This window comes from Argiope bruennichi, chromosome X1 (assembly GCF_947563725.1).
Source record: "Argiope bruennichi chromosome X1, qqArgBrue1.1, whole genome shotgun sequence".
NCBI lineage: Eukaryota > Metazoa > Arthropoda > Arachnida > Araneae > Araneidae > Argiope > Argiope bruennichi.
In genome coordinates, this window is record NC_079162.1 from 36,977,393 (window position 1) to 36,998,944 (window position 21,552).

Here is a 21,552-nt window from a genome sequence, read left to right on the forward strand (position 1 = left end):
CTGAATTTCATCCCTTAAGCTCAATGGGTCATCGTGCTCGAAAACATGAAGACAGACATAATTCCAAAAATATTTTTTTCGGACTCAAGGAGGATTGATACTCAGAGATTCGTCCTTATTTTGAAGTCGAATTTTTTAATGATTACAATATGTTCTCTTTGTATACTGAAAGTAATAATTGAAACGCACACAATATACATAAAATATGTGTCATAATATATACACTCAATGACAGTTGCAAAAACGTTAAGGAAACAAAATAAGTAAACCACGATGTAAAAATTCTCATTTAAAAATTTGGTTAAAAAACAATAAAGAAAATTGGATTTTTCTTCTTTTTTTTTCTTTTATACCCCGGAGAAAATAGCTTTTGGATTTGCTTCAGTCTTTAAACTGCTGATTCAAATCATATCAGCTTTTAACTAAAAATAATCGATACTCAAGTGAATCACGACCCTATTAATCGTATATAACCTTAAGGCAACCATTATTCACTGTAGTATCGAGTTTGTAATCGTGATTAGGATCACGATCAGGGTAAATGTCAGAAATCAAATGCGATTTCCGAAAGCTTCAGGAATGACTCCTTATAATTTGATGAAACGCTGGATTTGTAAGAGGGCTATTATTAAAGACGGATGAAAAATATAAGTTACACATAATGGGGCATGACTACCCATTCTCGAAGAAACGCTGGTGAGAAAAAAAACTTTTTATACGAAAACTCCTGAAGCCAAAGGCAGAAGTAAAAAGGCTGCCAACTTAAAATGCTATCTTGCTTCGAAAAATTCCCTCTAGAGGCCCATAATAAGCAGGCACATATTACATGTTTAGTGTTGTATGGATGAATAACAGAAAAAAATCCCAAAAAATAAACGGTGGTAAAAAAATCAGAAATGATGTCAAGAAAACCCCTGAAAGTTCTCAGAAATGGGATTTCTGAGCGGTTGAGAAAACCGACTGGGAAAAAAAGGCATAGTATGCTTTGGTATTTGAAAAAGATATTTAAAGAAAGCATGTAATGGCGATCATATTTTTGATATCAGTTAAAATAAAAATTTATTATAGTAATAAAAATGAACATAAATCATTCTTATTTTAGAGACAAGCAATTATTTGAATAATAAACTTCATTAATCATTTAAAAAATTGGTAATAAAAGGGATAATGTAAACTGTAGTAAATTTTGAATAGTAAAATATGTTATTTATAAGTGCATGTTTTACATTTTTTTCAAAAGCATATGAGTTTTACTCTCATTTTTGGCAGCGTTAGTTTAAATTATGATAATGTTAAATGTCAAGTTGATATGCTTTATTTTTATCGCAACTGCCATCAAAAGTAAATCATTGGACTGATATTTTAAGGCCACTTTGATATGCCCAAATACAAGACTATCTCCTTTCTCCATCTACGAGATTAGAACATTTTTTCATATAACTGAATGTTACGATCTCTTCAAAAGCAAAGTACATAATATTTAGTGATAGATAGACATAATTTTATATTATATATATATATATATATATATATATATATATATATATATATATATATATATATATATATATATATATATATATATTCGAAATAAACATTTTGGAGAAACATTTTAGAACGACATTCTGAACGAAAGAAAAATACTTTCTCAGCTGTTTACACAAAAGAATACTCGGGTCCATGAGCAGTTTATTAATTATACACTGTGATTATTTGGAAAATTCGGGAAATGCATAAAAATCTTGCAAATATTTTAGTTGCTTTGCGTTTTTGCTTAAATTCTTTTATATTGTAATCGCTATTTTGTTCGTGAAATTCTCAGCGATCAACCTTCAAGATATCTCTGAAATAATATATCCAAATTAATTTCTTAAGCTTTGAGATCAAGACTCGTAAAATAAAAACACAATTAAAATCTTAGTGATGTGTAAAAATTATATAAATAAATCATCTTTATACGAGTCTCAAAGGGCGAATAACAAAGACACTGAATCTGCAAATGAAGCAGAATGAGATAAATGGGTCGGGAGAGAGGAGATGACAATTGTTTCTGATCTTATACAAACAGATATTTCATCGGACGAAAACAAAAACTCTTGTTATTCGTACATATATGCACACTCATATACCTAGATATTTAAGCATATAATACACGAAACATTTTAGTAGGAAGTTAATATTTCGCTCACATCCATTCGAAAGACTCAAGTAACAAATAGCATAAGCGATGTCCTTATAAAAGAAAAATGATTGCTGGCGTTTTTTTAGCAGCATAACTCTCCCAATTCCTTTTTACATTCCCATCTTATATCTAGATACTATGAATACCCAATAAATTATTTTAGTAGTAAGTAATTGTAATGATCGTTTCCATTCAGAAGTTTGAAACGACATATGGAATAAACAATGAAATATGTAAACAAAAAAATTAGTATAAGTTATCAGATAGTTCTCGATGATTCGTTGAGGAATTACAAGAAGGATAAACACAGCAATTCTTATAGGCCCACCTTATTATATAGCTCAGCATATTTATATCATATATACTGATTTTAATCTTAAATTTTACGTAATTATTTAATAGGATTCAAGTTTAGCTGATTTTTTAATCCAATTAGTCTAGTTTTTTACTCTGAGTTAATCTTCCTCTGATCAAGGTTCAAAATTAAATGATCTATCGAAAAATAGTCCTTACGTAACTTTAAAATGGGGCCTCAACAGACCCTCGTAACTATGTTTATCATAAATAGGACTTGCTCCAAAATTAAATTTATGCTTTACGATTTTGATAGATTAACGCCAGCTTTAAAATTTTACTATGTATATTTCATGATGAGCTTCGTAATGGAGGCAAAGTGGCCAGGAAAACTTGTTGGCTGTTACTACACTCTCCATCTTTCACACTGTACCAACGAAGCCATGTTTGATATTCCACTGCAAATGGCACGTGCGTCAGACTCACATACATAACGTATTCTCTGTAGTAAAGAGACTCGCATTGCCTATCTCAAAACAGATAATGTACAACCAGACCAACTCTGCTTTAAGAATAGCTAAAACGTATTTTTCTAACCCTGACGCTATTGTCAATTTTCGAAACATTTTCAACAAGAATGGCAAAGATTTATAATGCAAAAAGGCCACTATTTTTCAAATTTTCTGAAAATAATTTGGCATTTTCTTGAAATTCTGTAAAAATTCTGCGTAGAAAAATATGAATATTGAAGGAAAAATTAAGTTAAAATGTGCAAAACAATAAATAATTCTTTTGTACATGAAATAAAGGAAAATACCATGTAATCTTGTTTCCCAAAAACAGCCATGATTTTAAAAATGAAGTCCAAAATCCTCAAATGCAATAATAATAAAAAACTAAAGAATATTTTATGTGTTAAGTATCTCTTTTGAATTTCTCCGCATCATACTTATAATCTCTGATAACTTACATTCAGTTGAAGAAGATAATGTTTAATGATGGAAAATGGTAGTTTTTTCCTCCAAATTTATACACCTTAAAGAAAATCGGCTTATTTTTCTTCAAAGCATTGCCTCTAATACGAGCTTAAAGTAGACGTCTAGGATGATATAATTTATTATGATCAAGGCTGCATTTTTATTTTTCCATTACTTTTAATCAAGCTTCATATTTTAATGAAAAAAGTTTACTTTAAATAAACAAAGTATGTCCGAGGTATAGGTAAGATTGTGCATGCATTAAATGCTAATCTTTCGAAAAACTAGCTCACTCGGGCAAGGAAAAAAAAAATCTAAAAATAAGTCCATTAATTTTTTTTATTGATGTATTAATTTTTTTTTGTTTTTGTTTTTATTTAAAAAAGCTTTTAACGGTAACTTGGAGCGTTTAATTGTTTAATGTAAACTATAATACATGGAATATATTTTTAGCTACGCTACTAGCCGAAACTAGTCCTTACCTAAGGTTGAAAGGATTTTATATATTGCAACATATTAATATATGAATTTTAATTAGAGATTTATCACTGTTATAAAAAAGTTTTATTTTAGAAAAGGATATTAGATCCATATTCAGTAATTTCTAAATAAAAAAAAAATACAACTTTTTTTTAATAATCTAAATGAGATTTTTGGATCATAATATATGAATGATATTCTCGACTTGCGTTAAGGCAATATCTATATTATAAATTATTCGAATGTATGTAATATATAAATGTTCGAATGTATGTAATGTATAAATGTTCGAATGTATGTAATGTATAAATGTTCGAATGTATGTAATGTATAAATGTTCGAATGTATGTAATGTATAAATGTTCGAATGTATGTAATGTATAAATGTTCGAATGTATGTAATGTATAAATGTTCGAATGTATGTAATGTATAAATGTTCGAATGTATGTAATCTATAAATGTTCGAATGTATGTAATGTATAAATGTTCGAATGTATGTAATGTATAAATGTTCGAATGTATGTAATGTATAAATGTTCGAATGTATGCATGTTCGAATGTATTGTTCGAACTATATGTAATAACAAAATTATCTTAGGGAATTCAAATAATAAATTAATATAATATTGCAGAGTTACACATAAAGAGTTATATAAATGTTATCATTTATTATATAAAATATAGAAGTAAACAAAGAATTTAAAAAAAAAAAATGCTAATTTGCTATTTATGTTAGATTATAATATATATAACTATTCTAAAAATGCGTAAATGAGTCAGTTTATCAGGGCCATATAACAAACTTCATATATTAAATAGCATCTGTTTCACGTGTTATCTGATTCTGTGATGTGACATTACATCTTTTCTTACCGTTGTAAGATGCATATTGGATTTTAAAACTAACGACGGGCTAGTATGTTTTATAAATATTACTTTAGCCCTAATAGACGTAACTGCATAACATGCATTCAGATAAAACAAGAATAAATTTGGTAATTTATCGATTTTAAGTAAAAACAAACTACAAGCAATTATTTTTAACAATATTAAAAGGTTTAAAGAAATTAAAACCGTTAAAATAGATTTCAGGTAAAATTAAAATTAAGAGATTCACACAAGGAAGAGCAAATACAATAACCTAATATTTCTCTAAATAAACATTATTATGGAGATAAATAATGGTGCCTAAATTAGAAATTAGTACAAAGTTATCTATTTTAAAAGTACAAATATTGTATTTCAATAGTTTAGAAAGGCCTTTTGTAGCTATTAGTTTATTCAACCTGCACCACCAATCAGCATCCTCAATAAAGCGCTAGAAAGTTTTCCACACCTGTATCTACATTAATTACGTAGCATCTGATATATCTATTACTTTAAGAACCATTTTTCACAGAAATAATTAAATATCTTGTCCCCCATTCATTATGTCACTTAGCACGTAGAATGCGCGGGCCTTACGTTAATAATCTCACAGGAAAATGAGTCTTCCGTATTGGGCTTCTTTGAAGATATCATTTATTTTTCCAGGTGACTGACAAATTATTCTTAATAAATGGCTTTAAGTAACACTCATATAATTTAAGCTTACATTTTGTTTTCGTTCTTTTCTGTTAAATTCTTATTTAAAACGGTTTAAAAATAATTTATTACCGAACAGGAGTTTTAGTCTATTATAAACGCAAAGAAATAAGAAAAAAAAAATCATCAGTCTTAAAAAAATTTCCTTTTTTATTCGACCCTATACGCTAATCATACTATAACGTAATTCAGCATGAACGATTGTTGACGTTAAAAAACTTTCTGATATATGAAGTTTTTGATATCCTAAAATTTTTCTAAAGACAAATAAATCGGCTAAATTTATTAAAGTTCTAAAAATTGATGACATGAAGTAATTGATCCTAATAATGTAATATAAACCTTCCAGTAATAATACTGTGATTATTACTTCATAGTAGAAGTCACGAAATTAATTGATTTTCATGCACCACATATGATTTTATTTATCCTTTACTTGATTCTCTCAGATGAATTTAGTTTCTTCTAATAATGACAAGTTTCGAGACCTACCCTGAGGCTATAAAGTCATCTGTCTGCTGAAGACAATATAATTTCGGCTTTCGGCGAAGAATTTGAAACTTCCACAAATCGAAGCAAAGTCAACAATGACTCATTGCAACATATGAAGAGTTGATGTCCAAGAATGCCATCAAAGATTGTTTTCCAAACAAACAAAGTTAGAAATAATGTCTATCAACTGATAACTAAATAATCGATTTCTCTCAGAAATGTGTCTAGGATATAATTTAAAATGCTAAATCGAGTGTTTGGATTCATGATTTTCTATTTGAAAATCTCATGCGGTAATGCTTGTAATGGAACTTGAGGCTATGTTGCATTAACTTTTGGAAAAAATGCTTATATTTTTAATGTATTTTCGGTTTCTTGATTATAATTGCTTTTCTGATAACATTCTTTCATTACATACACTAAAAACATTCTGCAGTTTTTTCGGTTAAATTAGTTTTAGTTGGGTTCATTTTAAAATGACTATTCAAATAAAAAAAAATTAATATCTTATTTGATAATTTTATTTTTAAACTTCAAGCTGTAGACCGTTTGATTGTTAAGAATCTTTCCCGATTGTAAGAAACCTTCGAGGAATCTTGATTTAAACCAAGGAGCATTCCTGCTAGAGAATTGCTTACAGGAACTGGCATCCCTTATTGAACTTTCAGGTTACAAAATATTTGAAGATTATCTGCAAATATTTTGTGCAATCAGAATATTACATAGCATAAATCAAAAAATATGTACTCGTAACTGTACTTGAATGTATTTTTTAACTCAATATTCAACGATATTTCTTTCTTAAACTTCACTGAATTGTAAGTTTATCTTATATGATGCAAAAATGTAAGAAAATTACTTAAAATAAGACTCAGTATTAAAATCCAATTAAAAATAATTATTTGGAAAATTACTAAATTATAATTATTTGAAAATTACAATTCTTTAGTTCAAGATTCCTATATTATTATTTTTTTTTTTTTTTACTTCGGATAAAAATTGCGATAATAATTTTTTTTCGTAATTATTAAATTTTTTCTATACTATGTATAAAGAATGAAAAATGATGGTGATGCAAATATTTTCAACTCACCAAATAAATTCAAATACGCTTTTTGTTTATAATAAAATTTACAGAAACTTGTAAATTTTAGATTTTTGTTTTGTTTTGAATGGAGTAACATGCAGATTTTCATAAATAAAATTGATTCTTTGAAGTATCAATCGCTATTTTGTTATGATTGAGTATTCTAAAATTGAATTATATATTCATTAAAAAGCTATCTTTAATGTCAAATCTAGTTCTTAATTTTAACTGGCATTTAATACAAACCCTAATTCATTCTCCGATTTTAATGTTTTCCGTTTCCCAGTTTTTTGCAATCCGTTATTAATTAGATACCTCAGTTTAATTTTTTCCTTTTAAATTTGGCTTTTGTATAAATGCCGGATAACCCTGATTTATTTTAAAGAGGAAAAATATTTCGAAACAATTATGAGGATCATATTGTTTACTAATTTCTCATTTGTAAAAATCCTCTTAAAGTTCTTCTGTAGCATTAATACTTCAATTATCAATACTTCAATTTCACACGAAAAATGACATTATCAATTTTATTTTCAATTTGATTGTCCATTACTTATACTGACAATTATCCAATGAAATTTTAGAGAGGCATAAGAAACCAAAGGCTAATCTTTAAAGTTTCAGATATCTTTTAAAGTTGAATTTTTTTCTATTTCATGATACAACCAAAAAAGTATCTCACATAAATACTTTTCACACTTGTTAGACTCTTTTTCTCTGGAACGAAAGTAGATGCTGGATAAAACACGTCTTTGACTTCGTTTATTGAAAACAAAAGTAAGCAAATTTAGAAGGCTTGTCTTGAGAGCTTAGCCGGGATTATTCTATTATTTACTAGCTATAATCATTGCACTGGGTAATCAATGGAATATGGATGTATTTTAATGGGATATTGTTGAGTTAATATTTTCAAAAAATATATTTATTACGGAGGAAAATAATCAGTGTGATATGTCATTTTCAAACACTAATGCGGAACATAATGTCATTCAAGTGATAGCCACTTCCATAAACGCTTGGGAGTGGTATATACGAAACATGATCGCTTACTCCTTAATAAATATTCTCGCGTATTATTAACAGCATGTTTTTTGGGAACAATAGTTACGAAAGAGCCTGTTAAATTACGATATTTAATGACTTTTTTTGACGTTTAATCGCAAGAGAGCCGTTAACATGTAAGTAACATAAAATAAATTACTTATTTTTTATCTGGTTAAAACCAAAATTTGGCAAAGAACTGCAATTGTAGTCACAAAATCATGCACCAAATTCCTTACGTTTAAATCACTGCGTTTTTATTTATTGCATTTACTTGTTTGTGAAAGTATAGACCAATAAACGTCAATCTCTAGGGGGATTCGGTTACAAATTTGATATCTATCTACATCTTAGATGTTAAATCTATATACCAAATTTAATTAATCTTCATCTTTATCTCAAAACCTATATTCAGATACACGTACAGGCAAACGTCCTTTGAATGAATTGCATTTAAAATTTGAGAGGAATCTACAAATTTCGTCTAGAGGTCCCAAATTAAATTTCTTCAATCTTACTTCAAGCGTGTTCCCAGATACAGTTTTAATTCTAAAAATGTATTTTTGGGGATTCAAAGAGGACTGAAACATGGAGATTCGCCAATTCACGAGTTCGAATCATTTGACTATTACGGTGCTTCCTCTTTGTATACTTTAAATACGTGAAAATAAAAATTAAACGAGCACGTTTCTGGCACTGTTCTTGATAGTTTACATGTAATCTTCCCACAGTTTCTTCTTGGATTTCCCTAATTCTATCTTCTATAGGAGTTGTACACTTTTCTAGTTTTACGAAGCTTACCGACTTCCATCTGTTATTTCATATGCCTTTAAAGATTAAAGATATGTTGCATGGTAAGATTTAATGATCGACCAGACCACAAATTACTAAGAGAAATGTACTTAACCCTTATGTTCATTTTGTATAGTATACCATACATACAACTTTATAAATATATACTACCACTATAAAATAATTTTTAACTTAGTTTTATTAAACGATTTTCATTAGACGATTTTTTATTTATTTTTTATGTTTTTTATAGCGTAAAGAAGCTACCTATATGCAGCATTTTTTTTTTTTTTTTTTGCTTTTCTTCAAAAAAGCAATCTTGCCACGATAAGGGATAAAGTAGGTAAGTAAATGTAAAAGTACTTAAGTACGCATTTCAACCACAAATATGAAAAGTCTGAACTGTATGAGTATTGCAATCATGTCAAAAACATGATTGAGTTATTAATTCCTGTTCTTTAAATTCTGGTTCCAAAGAATTTTCATGTTGAAAACAGAATAAGTATTTCCCCTGATAGCATATTTAAATGCCCTTTATCTAATGACTTCGAAGAAATAAATAGCTCGTAATTCGCTTGAGATACCAATGTGATACCTCACCTTTATTTCTACATCGTATGTGGTTTTAATGCTATCCACAAGATACTTTCTCATAATAGTGTTGTACCTGGAGGTCTCGCTTAGAATGCTAGATGGATGCTTATGGGGCGGTTCCCTTTTATTCACAAATTTAGCAATTTTAGCAAAAGTATCAGAAGCAAACACATATTATGCTCGGACTCATGGTGAGATAATGATACAAAACGGCATTCCATTGAGAATTGTTAGATAACTGCTTTTCCCTCTTTACAAGCAATTTCTCTTCTCTTCTCTTTCTCTATTAGCGACTTCTCTTCTCTTACTCTACTAGCAACTTCCTTTCTCTTAACAGCGATGCAAATTACTGCTAATGCTGATATCAATGGTTAATAAATTTATATCATGTTATTTGAGTGTCAATCAATACTGCTGTTTTTAGTTGTTTTGAAAAATGGAGACAAATTATTTGTTAAAAATAAACAAAGGATCTGGAATCATTATGACAGATGGATCGCATCAGTATAAAAATATGATATAGGCAAACTAATTTATCCTTTGGATGCATTGACGTATCAGAACGTTCCGTGTTTGTTTAAATTTATGTTTCCATTTTTTTTTTTTTTTGTAATTCTAATTAGCTTAAGTTATCTCAATATCATGTAGATGTATATATTCTGAATAATAAGAAATAAATGAATTCTTACGTAAAAGCTACTGCCTTCACGTGTTCAAAAAATCATATGTCTTTCAAATACAAAAGTCATTTCAAATAAATATGTAGTCAAAGAGTAAAACTTTCTTTTCGCCACAGAATACCCACGAACTTGGAATTTCTAGGATCCCATGTCAGTTAAATGAGTATGCATGGAAAGATTTTTTAAGAAATAAACAGCTTTTAATGTTACACATAGTCCACAAAATAACAACATAACAACTATACACAGTACAATAATGAGAAAGGGAGAATTTTAATGAAGTTAATATTGCTTGAAGAAACTAATTAAACTGAAGTTTTATCACACAAATTCACAAAATAGCTAGTTTTTGCGATTATTTTGCTTGTCATCATCTCTTTAAAAGAATTTTACTGTTCCTCTACCTTATTAGAGAATAAATGCATGATAAATTCAAAACCCTTTCTATTTTAATTTTTTCTACATATTACAAATAATCATACTGGAAGACGTAAAAGAAAAAAATCAAACGGATAAAAATGAACAATAAAGATAAATAAACAAGGTTAAATTATGTCTACGACTAACAACATTTTTTCCGGCTTTCTCCGGCATTTGAAAAAAAAATCTGGAAGGTGACATTATTTCAAAACTAATGGTATAAAAACATTTGAATATGAAACATCAACTTCTAATTGAAACCGAAAACCAACAGAAGCTATGTAACTATTTTTTTTTGTTTGCAGACCGAATGTCTCGTAAGTTGTTGCTAAGAAACAGTTAGTTTTAACAATCTGGCGGTGTCTTGTTTTTTTTCTCTCCAGTAGTTTCAACGTTGCATAGATCTGGGCAGAAAATAAAAATGAATCTCAGAATATCTTAAATTAGATTAAATTGTTGCTTGAGACGTAGGAAAAGTAGATTATGATAAATATCCTGTATCCTGAAGGATAAATATCCTTCAGATTATGATAAGTATTTGCAATGACGTCATATTAGTGTCGTCTTGTCTGTAAAGATTCAATAGAATGTAGTTAAAAATAAGCTGAGTGACTTCCGAAACCCATATTTACCGCGTTCGCTATTCGATAATCAAATTATTCATTTCTCTTCTGATATGGAATACGTTTATTTCTTTAATAGTAATGGCATTCGTAACAAAAATTAGTTTTCCACATGTCTTAATTTATTTTTCGGATTCCTATTTCATATTCCTTTATTAAAAATAGAGGGAGATAAGATTTTTATTTTCATTATTTGTTAGCATACTGCACTTTATTAGTAGAAAACGCAGACGTTTATTAGATATTATTGTATTACATATTTGGGATTCTTCTGATAAATTTACAATAAAAGAATGCTATTTAATCAGCTTACAAAAAAAATCAAATATATTTTCTAATAAACATGTAAGCAGAAATCGTATTCTGAAAATATTTAATCTATTATTGATGAGAACTAGAAAGTCAAAAACACATATGAATCATTAAAGTTAATGTTTCATTCTTTGCTTTAAACGATATTTGAATACAAATTAAACAACTGAAGTGAATTTCCTTACGCTAACTGTTATATTCTTTCATATATTTTGAATTTTTTGTATATCAGATTTTGTAATTATTTAAATATTATTTGTAGGGAGATCGGATATGCTACCATGAAACTATTTTTATATTTTTTGAACAATGGAATTTGACTAATGCGAATACTTTAAAATTAAATTATTATCATATTCAATTTTTATCTTTGTTTTATCGAATTTCTGAATAAGATAATGTTAACATTTCTTTTTAGCATTAATCTGTAATTCAAATCTCTTTCTGTAAATTCGAAATCGAAACTTAAAATTGTATTTTTGTTGCTTCTGAATTATTTTTTCTTGATAAATCTATGTGTACCTTGTGTCTTCAGTGATTGTAGGAGAAAAAAAAATTTAAGTCCCTTACCTCATTTACACTGAACATTACACTATACAATATATTTACTTAAAAATAACTGATTTAGAAAATTTCTTTCTTTCTGAAAGTCAAATTTCTTTTTACTGGTTTAAAAAAGAAAACCTTTAATCTTTCTCTAAATATTTTGTCGTTAGTTATAGAGTTTCAAAATTATTTATTTCTATTATTCTAATTATTCCTTTTATTTACTTAGAATGGGTTTTGGTAATAGTATGGAATTCATAAGCTCAAGTTGACGCATTTGATTCTTTTCGATTCTTGTCCTTGAAATTTTGCGATGCCAGGAATTTTTAGCAATTAAGTCCTAAAATTATGAAAGTTCTTGGATGCCTCATAGACATCGTAATGGGAAAATTCTAAAATTTGGCAAATATTACTCTCGGTAGACATACAACTTAAGTGAGCCATCTGTTCACGTTTCAAAACTTCGAATTAACTTCCAAACATAATTCTCGTGTAGTTTCAAAAATGGGACAAAAATCAAAATATTCAATTTCTCTTCTTCGTTCACTCACATTAAAGAGCCTTTCTCTGGCTTGGCGTGGACATTCAGTGAAGGGACTGCAGTTGCAGTTTCAATTCTCGTCAACTGACCATGGCCGAAAATCAAAATATCCATCGACCTTCTTTTGGAATGGTTCTCTTTCCCTTCGGCTAATGTTTTTGATTTATGCTTAGTTTGGATAAACTGAACTTCTGGGGGTCTATTTAAGATCCACTGGAAATATCCTCATCATTGCTATTCCCGTTAATCGATCATGGCTCAAATTTTCAAAATCAGTCGCATTCAGGTGGACTGCTCTTTTTCCATCCGATTTTTATTTGGGCTTATGGTAGATTGTCGTGAGGCTTTTTAAGATCTCTCTCCCACAAATAACACTCCCAATGTTTGGAAACTGGGTATAAAATTAACACCTTAAAATAAATTAAACTAAATTTTAAGTTTTAAGCACCTTAAGAGAGGAAAATAAAATATCTGGAATTTACCTAGTAGGAATCCATCTTTACTCCACTGCACTAAGCCTGCTCGATTGCCAACATGACAGTGAAGCTCAGCCGTTCTACCAGCCACAACTGATGTATCATGAGGCTTCACGCGGAAATACTGCTGACCTAAAACCACTGAAACGAAAAAAGAGATTTTATAATTTAGATATATTGATTGCTTCTTTATTTTAAAGAATACATTATGAATAATCAATACATTGATAGCTTTTAAAAAATATAACTTGAAAACAGCATCGTCTTAAAAATGATACTAATAAATATCTCTTACAACAAATTATATTAAATGTCCCTTATGATAAATTATATTAAACATCTCTTAAAATAAATTATATTAAATATCACTTTTAATACACTAGAGGGTAGCACCACCTGCTCGCTCCACTCACATATTCTCAAGAATCACATTGTGATTCTGAGATCACTAAGTGATTCCAGTCGCTTTGTCCGCGCGCCATATAGCTATGCATTTTTGCTAGTAATAAGAAATTATAAATATATGTGTTACTAAAAGTAAAATTAAATTATTTCAAATTGCATGACCTGCTAACATTAATGTTTCACCAATTACTAAAAACTAGATGATCGATTTCTAAAATTAATATTTTCTGGTAGTATAGAGACAAATATGTAAATGTTAGAAAAAAAAATTATTCTAAGATGTTTAAAAATCAAAATTATTTACATTAATCTAAAATCAGTCATTTAAAGCTTCGTAAATAAGCATAAGTCAACCAGCTAATTCTCCGACCGGCCATGAAGGCACACGGTTTTAAACTATAAAACTGAATGAAGGGACCGCCGCAACGGCAACATTGGCGGGAACTATGGTTGAGTCCTAAGGGCCGCCACCGGCCACGGTACAACCCTCCCCGAAGGAAGTACGTTCCGTGATCGATGTGAGGAGTCAGATCCCCCCACCTATTAGTGTACCCTTCAGGGTAGCGAGATCCAACCACAATGCATCTCATCCTCATTTCGAGGTACCCCCCGGAGGTCCGTAAAAAAGCATAATGAATTTCTAAGAGATTTATGTCATGTCCAATTTTTATCACCAAGAGGGTTTATCTCGTCCATTTGATAGCTAATAAATCCTTTCACAATTCTGGTAGATTCAAAAAATTCTCTAAAACATCTTTTTTATCGTGAAAACATCTGTATCTTCCATTTGAATATACTTCTTTTTCCCTGAAACATGCTAAGTGTTAAAAATTTATTTGCAACCTTGAAGTCCAAGGTTTTTCCCGGCGATGGCGCTGTGTGCCTCTCATGGGTTTTTTTATATTGAGTCAGTCTATCTATATAATGTTATGCCTAGTTGTGTTGCTTCCGTCTTTGTGCGCTTTGTTCCTGTGTAAATGTGCTAGCTGCTTCTGAAATAAAATGTGGAAAATCCATTCGTTCCTTCCAATTCCTTTCTGACAGGTAAGAGGTTTTTGAATGAACTATTTGCTAACTGAAATATGAATGCGAATTTGAATTGAAATCTAATCACCAGGTAAAAAGAATGGATTCCTGTCATATTCCCCCAACTAATTCCAACTGGATCTTCTAATAAATTATTTTTCAGCATTTTAATTTGCCCTAGTTTCTCGTTTTCGACGACTTCTATTTATAATCAAAACTTCTCGATCAAAACTTATTTTTTCGTATTATCCAACTGTCGTTTAAAATTTTCTACCAAGACAAGCATGAAAACAATCTAAAAGTGCGAGATGTTGCCAAATGACGACTAATAAATCCGGTCTGATTTTGCGTCCGCGTAAGCGTTATATATACATAGAGAGAGAGAGAGAGAGTGAGATTGTATTAAGAGTCACTAGTGATAACAAATTATATTAAATGTTACTGATAATAAATTCTTAGCATCGAGTACCTTAAATGTTTAAGTGAGCTCATTATGAAGTTCGTTTACTTATTTCAGATAATTAAAATCTATAGGAATAATGAAAGAAGAATACTACGAGCTTAAAAATAATTTAGTGGACATATAAATCTGATTAAACTTTTATACTGTTTTTTAAAAAAATATATATAATGTTGATCATAGTAAGCGGATACAAAAAAAACTGGAGCAGAATCCTCAGTGTCTTAGCTTGAATTCAATTTTACAGCTCTTAAATTATAAAAATTATCATCACTTATTTAACCATAAGCCCTAATTCCAATTCATTTATGTTTCGTTGCTTAACATTAAAATTAATAACGTTATTCATAAACGTATCATTAATTGTTTTTAGATGTTTCATTATTTATCTAAAAGTCAAGTAAATTAATTTCTAATATAAGTATCTTTTTTTTTAACATTCTCTTGACACTTATACAAAACATTTAGAGCAATCGGAAATCTGGAAAGTTTCTAATATGGACACAAGATTTATTTTAAAAGGAAATGTTGCATGGATTGAGTTTAAAGTCTCTAAATCTAATTTTAAAAAATGGCGCAATATTTTTATCTTAGTTATTTTTAGAAAGTTTTCTGACTAGGAATAACCTCCAAGCCGTATTGAATTTTAACCGATCAATTCAGTTATTTCTGTGAGTATTGATTTATTCGATTTAAGAATTTAAAGCGAAATTACTCACATGTATTTATGCTTTATTTTATTCTTATTGATATCCTAGACTTGGTATTTCTTGTCTATACAAATCCCCCCCCCCCCTGTTGCATAAAAATTTATTTCCTGGGGACACATACCGCATAAATAAAATCATTTCTTTAAATAATAAATTTCGCGTTGTTGCCTTTTTTATGCCAATAAAATATTTCCAATGACATTTTTTCAGCTGAGTTATTAATAGAATGGGTAATAATGAAAAAAAGTTTAAAAAAATAAGTAAATAAATAAACAATTAATTAGAAAGTCATTTGATAGGGCGCTTTATGATAAGAGGGCTCGTAAACTGAGATAAGTTTTCAAGTGGTAAACTAACAAAAGAGGGAAAAATTCGTCAAACTTTGTATGTAGTGAATATTTTTCTCTCATCTTCCGCAAAGTGAACACTCTAAAAATAATTTCATCGAGCAAATATATTTTATTCAATATATATTTACTCACATATGAAAAGTCATTATTTTGATTGTCATTTCTTTCATACAATTAATATATATTCAATATATATTTACTCACATATGAAAAGTCATTATTTTGATTGTCATTTCTTTCATACAATTAATATATATTCAATATATATTTAATCACATACGAAAAATTATTATTTTTATAGTAATTTTCATTTATGGTCTGATAGAAATACGATAATTTTAAGTTTTTGCATTAAGAAATAATTATTCAGAATAGAATATTATCTAAATGTTGCAAGACACTTAACAAAAAACTACAGAAAAAAAATATTTTAAATTCAAATCTTGAAATGTACCATAATGAAACTTTTCAAAGTAAAATTTAGTTAAAATGTTTAATTGAAAGTCCAAATGAAAAGATATGCGCATGATATATTATTTCTAAACTTTTTTTAAAGTGCTAGAAAAATCAAATAATCTCTCATTATTTAGAAAGTATCATTAGAATGTAGTTTTCAATCTTTGAAAAAAGTCTCTAATTACATTTCATTTTCCCATTCCGTGTTTAGGACTATTTTTTTAAATAATATATACACAAGTACATTTTCTGACTGAAATTTTTAAAAAAAAAATTAGAGTTCGAAAATAGCTAAGTCCTGAATCTCAATAAAATATGCAGTTTTCAACATATTCACAAATCATTTTGTTTTAATATCTTAACATGAAATTATTAAAAAAAAAAATGTTCATTAGCACGAAGACGTTTCATTGCTTATCTAAACTTGTTGTAAGATAATTCATTGTTCATCCAAAAGTCAAGTAAATGAATTTCTGAAATTATCTGTTAATGACAACATGAAAATGAAAGTGCATGGATTTAATGCAGGCTTCTAAAGATAAATCTTTTCTTCTGGGAAAAAAACTAGATTTTGCGAAAAAAACTGTTATTTCTAATTGAGGAAAATGCATTAATAAATATCTAAACGAAATACTGAGAATCCTCGAAATATAATTAGGAGCTTTATGTTAGTGAATTAAGCAATGAATGCTTAATTATCTAATAATGCAATGTTCAGCTAATCATAAAAAATTTAGAAATAGACCGATTTATTTTTGTTATAAATTAAAGCAACTTCATAACTAAAATAACATGTTCCTTGTCTCATTCTTATATTTTAAAATACGGTTTATATTGATGGAAGTTATAAGCCACTGGCAAACAACGATAGAAAAAATTTAAAAATATAAATTTTTCCCCCAATTTTTTTTTTTTTTTTTTTTTTACATCTTGGTTTTGAAATCCATGATTTTTAAAATATTGCTTACTTATGTCTTGATTATATATTAGTATGAATATAGCTTGAAATTTATAAATTAAAAAATATCCATTAACATTTTCATTGTATTTTTGATTCATTATCATTAAGGAATCTTAAATCTTTAGTTTTTCTAAAATTCACTACTAGATGGCCCTATTTGTATGAAATCGAAAGTTAATTAAACTAAGAAAAACAATTATTTCAGTAAAATGATGAAGAATAAATAAAATATTGTACTGCAATTTATAACATTTCTGTAAAATGATCTAAAATTTTAGTACATCAAGAAGGGAGAGAAAAACCAGTTAAAAAGTGTATTTTCACAAACATGAAACAAGTTGAATTAAATAAAAGTGTAAAAAGACTTCGTTTATTTCCACAGTATAATTTTAAGTAATGGATTTGAATGAACAGAAGTATATATTTTGAAGTAAATAAGTATATTTTAAAAATAATTTTAATAAATCCTTATTATTTTTAGTTTTAAAAATGTAATATTATCTATTCCTTCAAAACTTTTATATGGATAATGTACGAGGAAAGAGCTTGATTTTTTAAATGTATATATCTATCTGGATTAATAAATACTTACATTTTAGATTTCAAAGACAAAAAAGAATCATACATTCATTGTAAATGCATACTATAATATATAAATGTAATAGTCTATAAATGGAAAATCATTCAACTATAAACGAATCACCCATTTAAAAAAATGTCTCAGTATCAGTGTTTCAGAAAATATTTTTATGTCATATGCAAAATATTTTCATATGCAATATTAAGATAGATAAAATGGTCCTGCATTATGATTTGATAAATTATCAATATGTATACCAGAGATGGCGAACCACTGGCACACGTGCCATTGAGGACACGGGACACAATATGTTGGGCACGCCATCGATCAAAACGGTTTGCATTTTAGATCAAAATAATAAAGTTCACTATGAAGTATTACAAATAAACGCGAGTGTTCCCATTCCTTTAAAAAAGGGCATATAAATTTATACAGCTGTTAAAAATTCGCTTGCTGAGAAAGAAATTGATTTGAAAAAAATTATTTCAGTAACTGATGGTGCTTCAAATATGGTTGGCAAAAAAGATAATGGCTTCATAAGTTTATTTCAAACAGACGTAGGATATTCGATTCTTGAACTCCTTGTGTTCTAAGAGTCGTTTAACATCTCTTGATAATGTAATGACGTTAGTCACAAAAATAGTCACCCTCATATCGTCGCAGGCTTTAAATAAGCGAAAATTCGAGGCTTTGTTGGATGAAGTCAACTCGGTGTATAATGGCTTACTAATGTATAATAATATTCGCTGGTAGAGCAGCGGGAACATACTTCAAAGGTTTGTTGACTGATTGGAAGAAATCAGACTGTTTCTGCAAAATGTGGTGGAAATTTAAAAATATCCTAGTTGTTGGATGCTATTTGGCTCTGAAAATTGATGTTTTTTACAGATATATGCCAATGCCATCATTTCAATGAATTGAACTTAAAGCTTCAAGGCACAAATAAAACAGTTATCGTCATGATGGATCTCATTTGCGTTTTTGACGCTGGATTGCATGTTTTAGAAACGATATTATTTAAAAAACTACAAATACTTTCTAAATTTGAATATATATAATCAAAGATTTAGATGTACATGAGAAACCAGACGAAGAAAAAGTTATTGAATTTATTTGCGTAATTGATTCGTCAATCAAGGAATTTTCAGCCAGATTTTCTCAGTTCAAAGAATTATCGGAAACGCTCAAGTTTATTATGTACACTGATGTGATTTCATTTGATAAACTGAACTTGTTCCAATTTGAATAGTTGGAAAGTGAAGAATTTGAAATACAACTGATTGATTTCCAGTCAAATTCAATATGGATTTAAAAATTTATTGAAACAAGGAAAAAGCTGGAATTGATTGAAACAGAAAGATTAACAAGTAATATACTTAAAAATGCCAGTAGCGGAATTTTGGAAACATGGAATTCGATTCCAGGCACATTTAGCTGTTTGGTGAATCTGGCTCATGCTATTTTAATCATATTTTCATCTACCTATGCCCGAGAGTCATTATTTTCGGAGATGAATAACATTAAAGACTCTCTTAGAAACCGTTTGGCAGAAAACTCCAATTCAGCATGCATTCTGCCAGAAGTAACATCTTGTAATCCTAATATAAGTTATTTGTCGTGTAATCTGCAACAAAAGAAGTCACACTAATATTACTTTAGTTTTAATTACATGCATAACTAAAACCTTTACTACTATACATGGCAAAATGTATTTTTTTCGTAGTAAATAAAGAGTTCTGAGTTGTTAGTATTTAGTTTTATTATTTTCCCAATAATCATAAGTCAAAGTTATTTGACAGCACGTCTATACCTCATTAAACATTTATTTAGAAAGAAAATTGATCCATAAAGGTTCGCTACTCCTGATGTATACAATATTGCAATTTTGAAGCATGAATTTAGAAACAATACATTAAATAGTTTTTTTAAAATCAATTCCTTTTGCATAAAAATGAAAACAACATTAACGTTTTTCAAGATATCATAAGGTATTATGATTTTTTCAATATGTAGAGTGATAGGAGACAAAAACTGTTTGAGCTTATCGAAATTAAAGGCTGTGTAGACGTGTTGCCATCATGGTACAAAATAACACATTTCGCTTGAATAAATTATCCAGATAATGCTCTCGTATTATTTTCAACTCGAACTGCTTAAAAAATTATTAGAGTGGTATACATAAAGAAATTTTGAATTAATGACTTGGGGGGTGGGGGTGGAAAAGTAATTCCGGCTCTCTTTACGCATTGATATCTAAATGGATGAGATTAACAATTTTGATGATTAAAGATACATATATGTTTCTCGTTTCCTTTTAGCACAACAAGTCTATTTACACAAAAAAGTTTTCCCATTTCCGATTATTTAAATCTTTTAAGTACAGTTTATTTTTTTTTCCATTTCAAAGAGATAAATCCTATCTTTTTGGAAATCATTGTCTTGCTCGAAATGTTTCTTCAGCTGTTCTAAGAAATTTAATTTTAATGATAAAGTTGAAAATATTCTATAATGGAAATAAGTACTTTTGTAATATTTGTACTATAAGATGCTTTTATTCTTAAATGTAAATGCAACATTATATATTATTAGTTAATATATCGAAATATATGTAAGAATTTTGTGGTATGATGTATGTATAGAATTAAAAAAAAATGGATGAAAAATGTAGAAACATCTTGAAAGTAACTTTTTTAGTAACTTGAAAGTAACTTAAAATTCTTCCACAATTTTTTGTGTTGATTGTATGGAATTTTTAAAAAAAAAATTCAAATGTGTTTTTTATTTGCAGTAAATAATAGACTTAATTGTTCAAATGTAAAAACGGATTGAATTTAAATGTAAATAGAACATGCGGCAATGCAGCAATCGGTGAAATTAGATAACGTTTAGCAATGGATGTTACAATCACTTGAGAAGCGAATTGCATCTTATCTTATTCTGAACTACGGAGTTAGGTTCTTTTTCTTATAGCAAGATACGCATTTGGATCTCAAATTAAATTCATCCCGTTTATTTCACGTGTATTACTCGACAATCATTTAAATACGATTGCTAAGCCATCTTGAATTTGATTTTGTGTTGAATTTTCAATTTTTGCTGTGTTTGAGGCAAAGATGAAAAGATTATTAAATAAATATTTTTTTTATATATATTCAGTTTTTTTATATATATTTCCCAGTTACTGAATGTAAAAAGAAGGAATTTATTTCTATTAGAATTTATCTGAATTTCTTGAATACTCTCATTATATTTCTTTATTTCTTCAGAATAATCAGTTTATTTTTATTGGGTTAAAATTTGAAAAACATGTTCACAAATTTACTTTCTCATTTTTATCTCATTTCCAAATAAATACTTCTTTCTTTCCATATTTTTTTTATCTGTCTTCTCCTGTATAAAGAATATGAAGGCTGTTCCTTTTAGAGATATTTCAGGAAAATATCCAATGTTTCTTCATATATGTGTTATAAGAATCCGAATAC

The 21,552-nt window shown here is 28.4% G+C and overlaps 1 protein-coding gene across 1 annotated transcript in view; it reads right to left on the reverse strand.

Moving 5' to 3' along the window:
• LOC129958649 (nephrin-like) overlaps positions 1–21,552 on the reverse strand; it is a 658,065-nt gene that overhangs the window by 427,068 nt on the left and 209,445 nt on the right. The window contains exon 2 of the mRNA XM_056071256.1: positions 13,129–13,263. Within this exon, the coding sequence (XP_055927231.1) occupies positions 13,129–13,263 (135 nt within the window). The remainder of the gene's footprint in view (positions 1–13,128; positions 13,264–21,552) is intronic.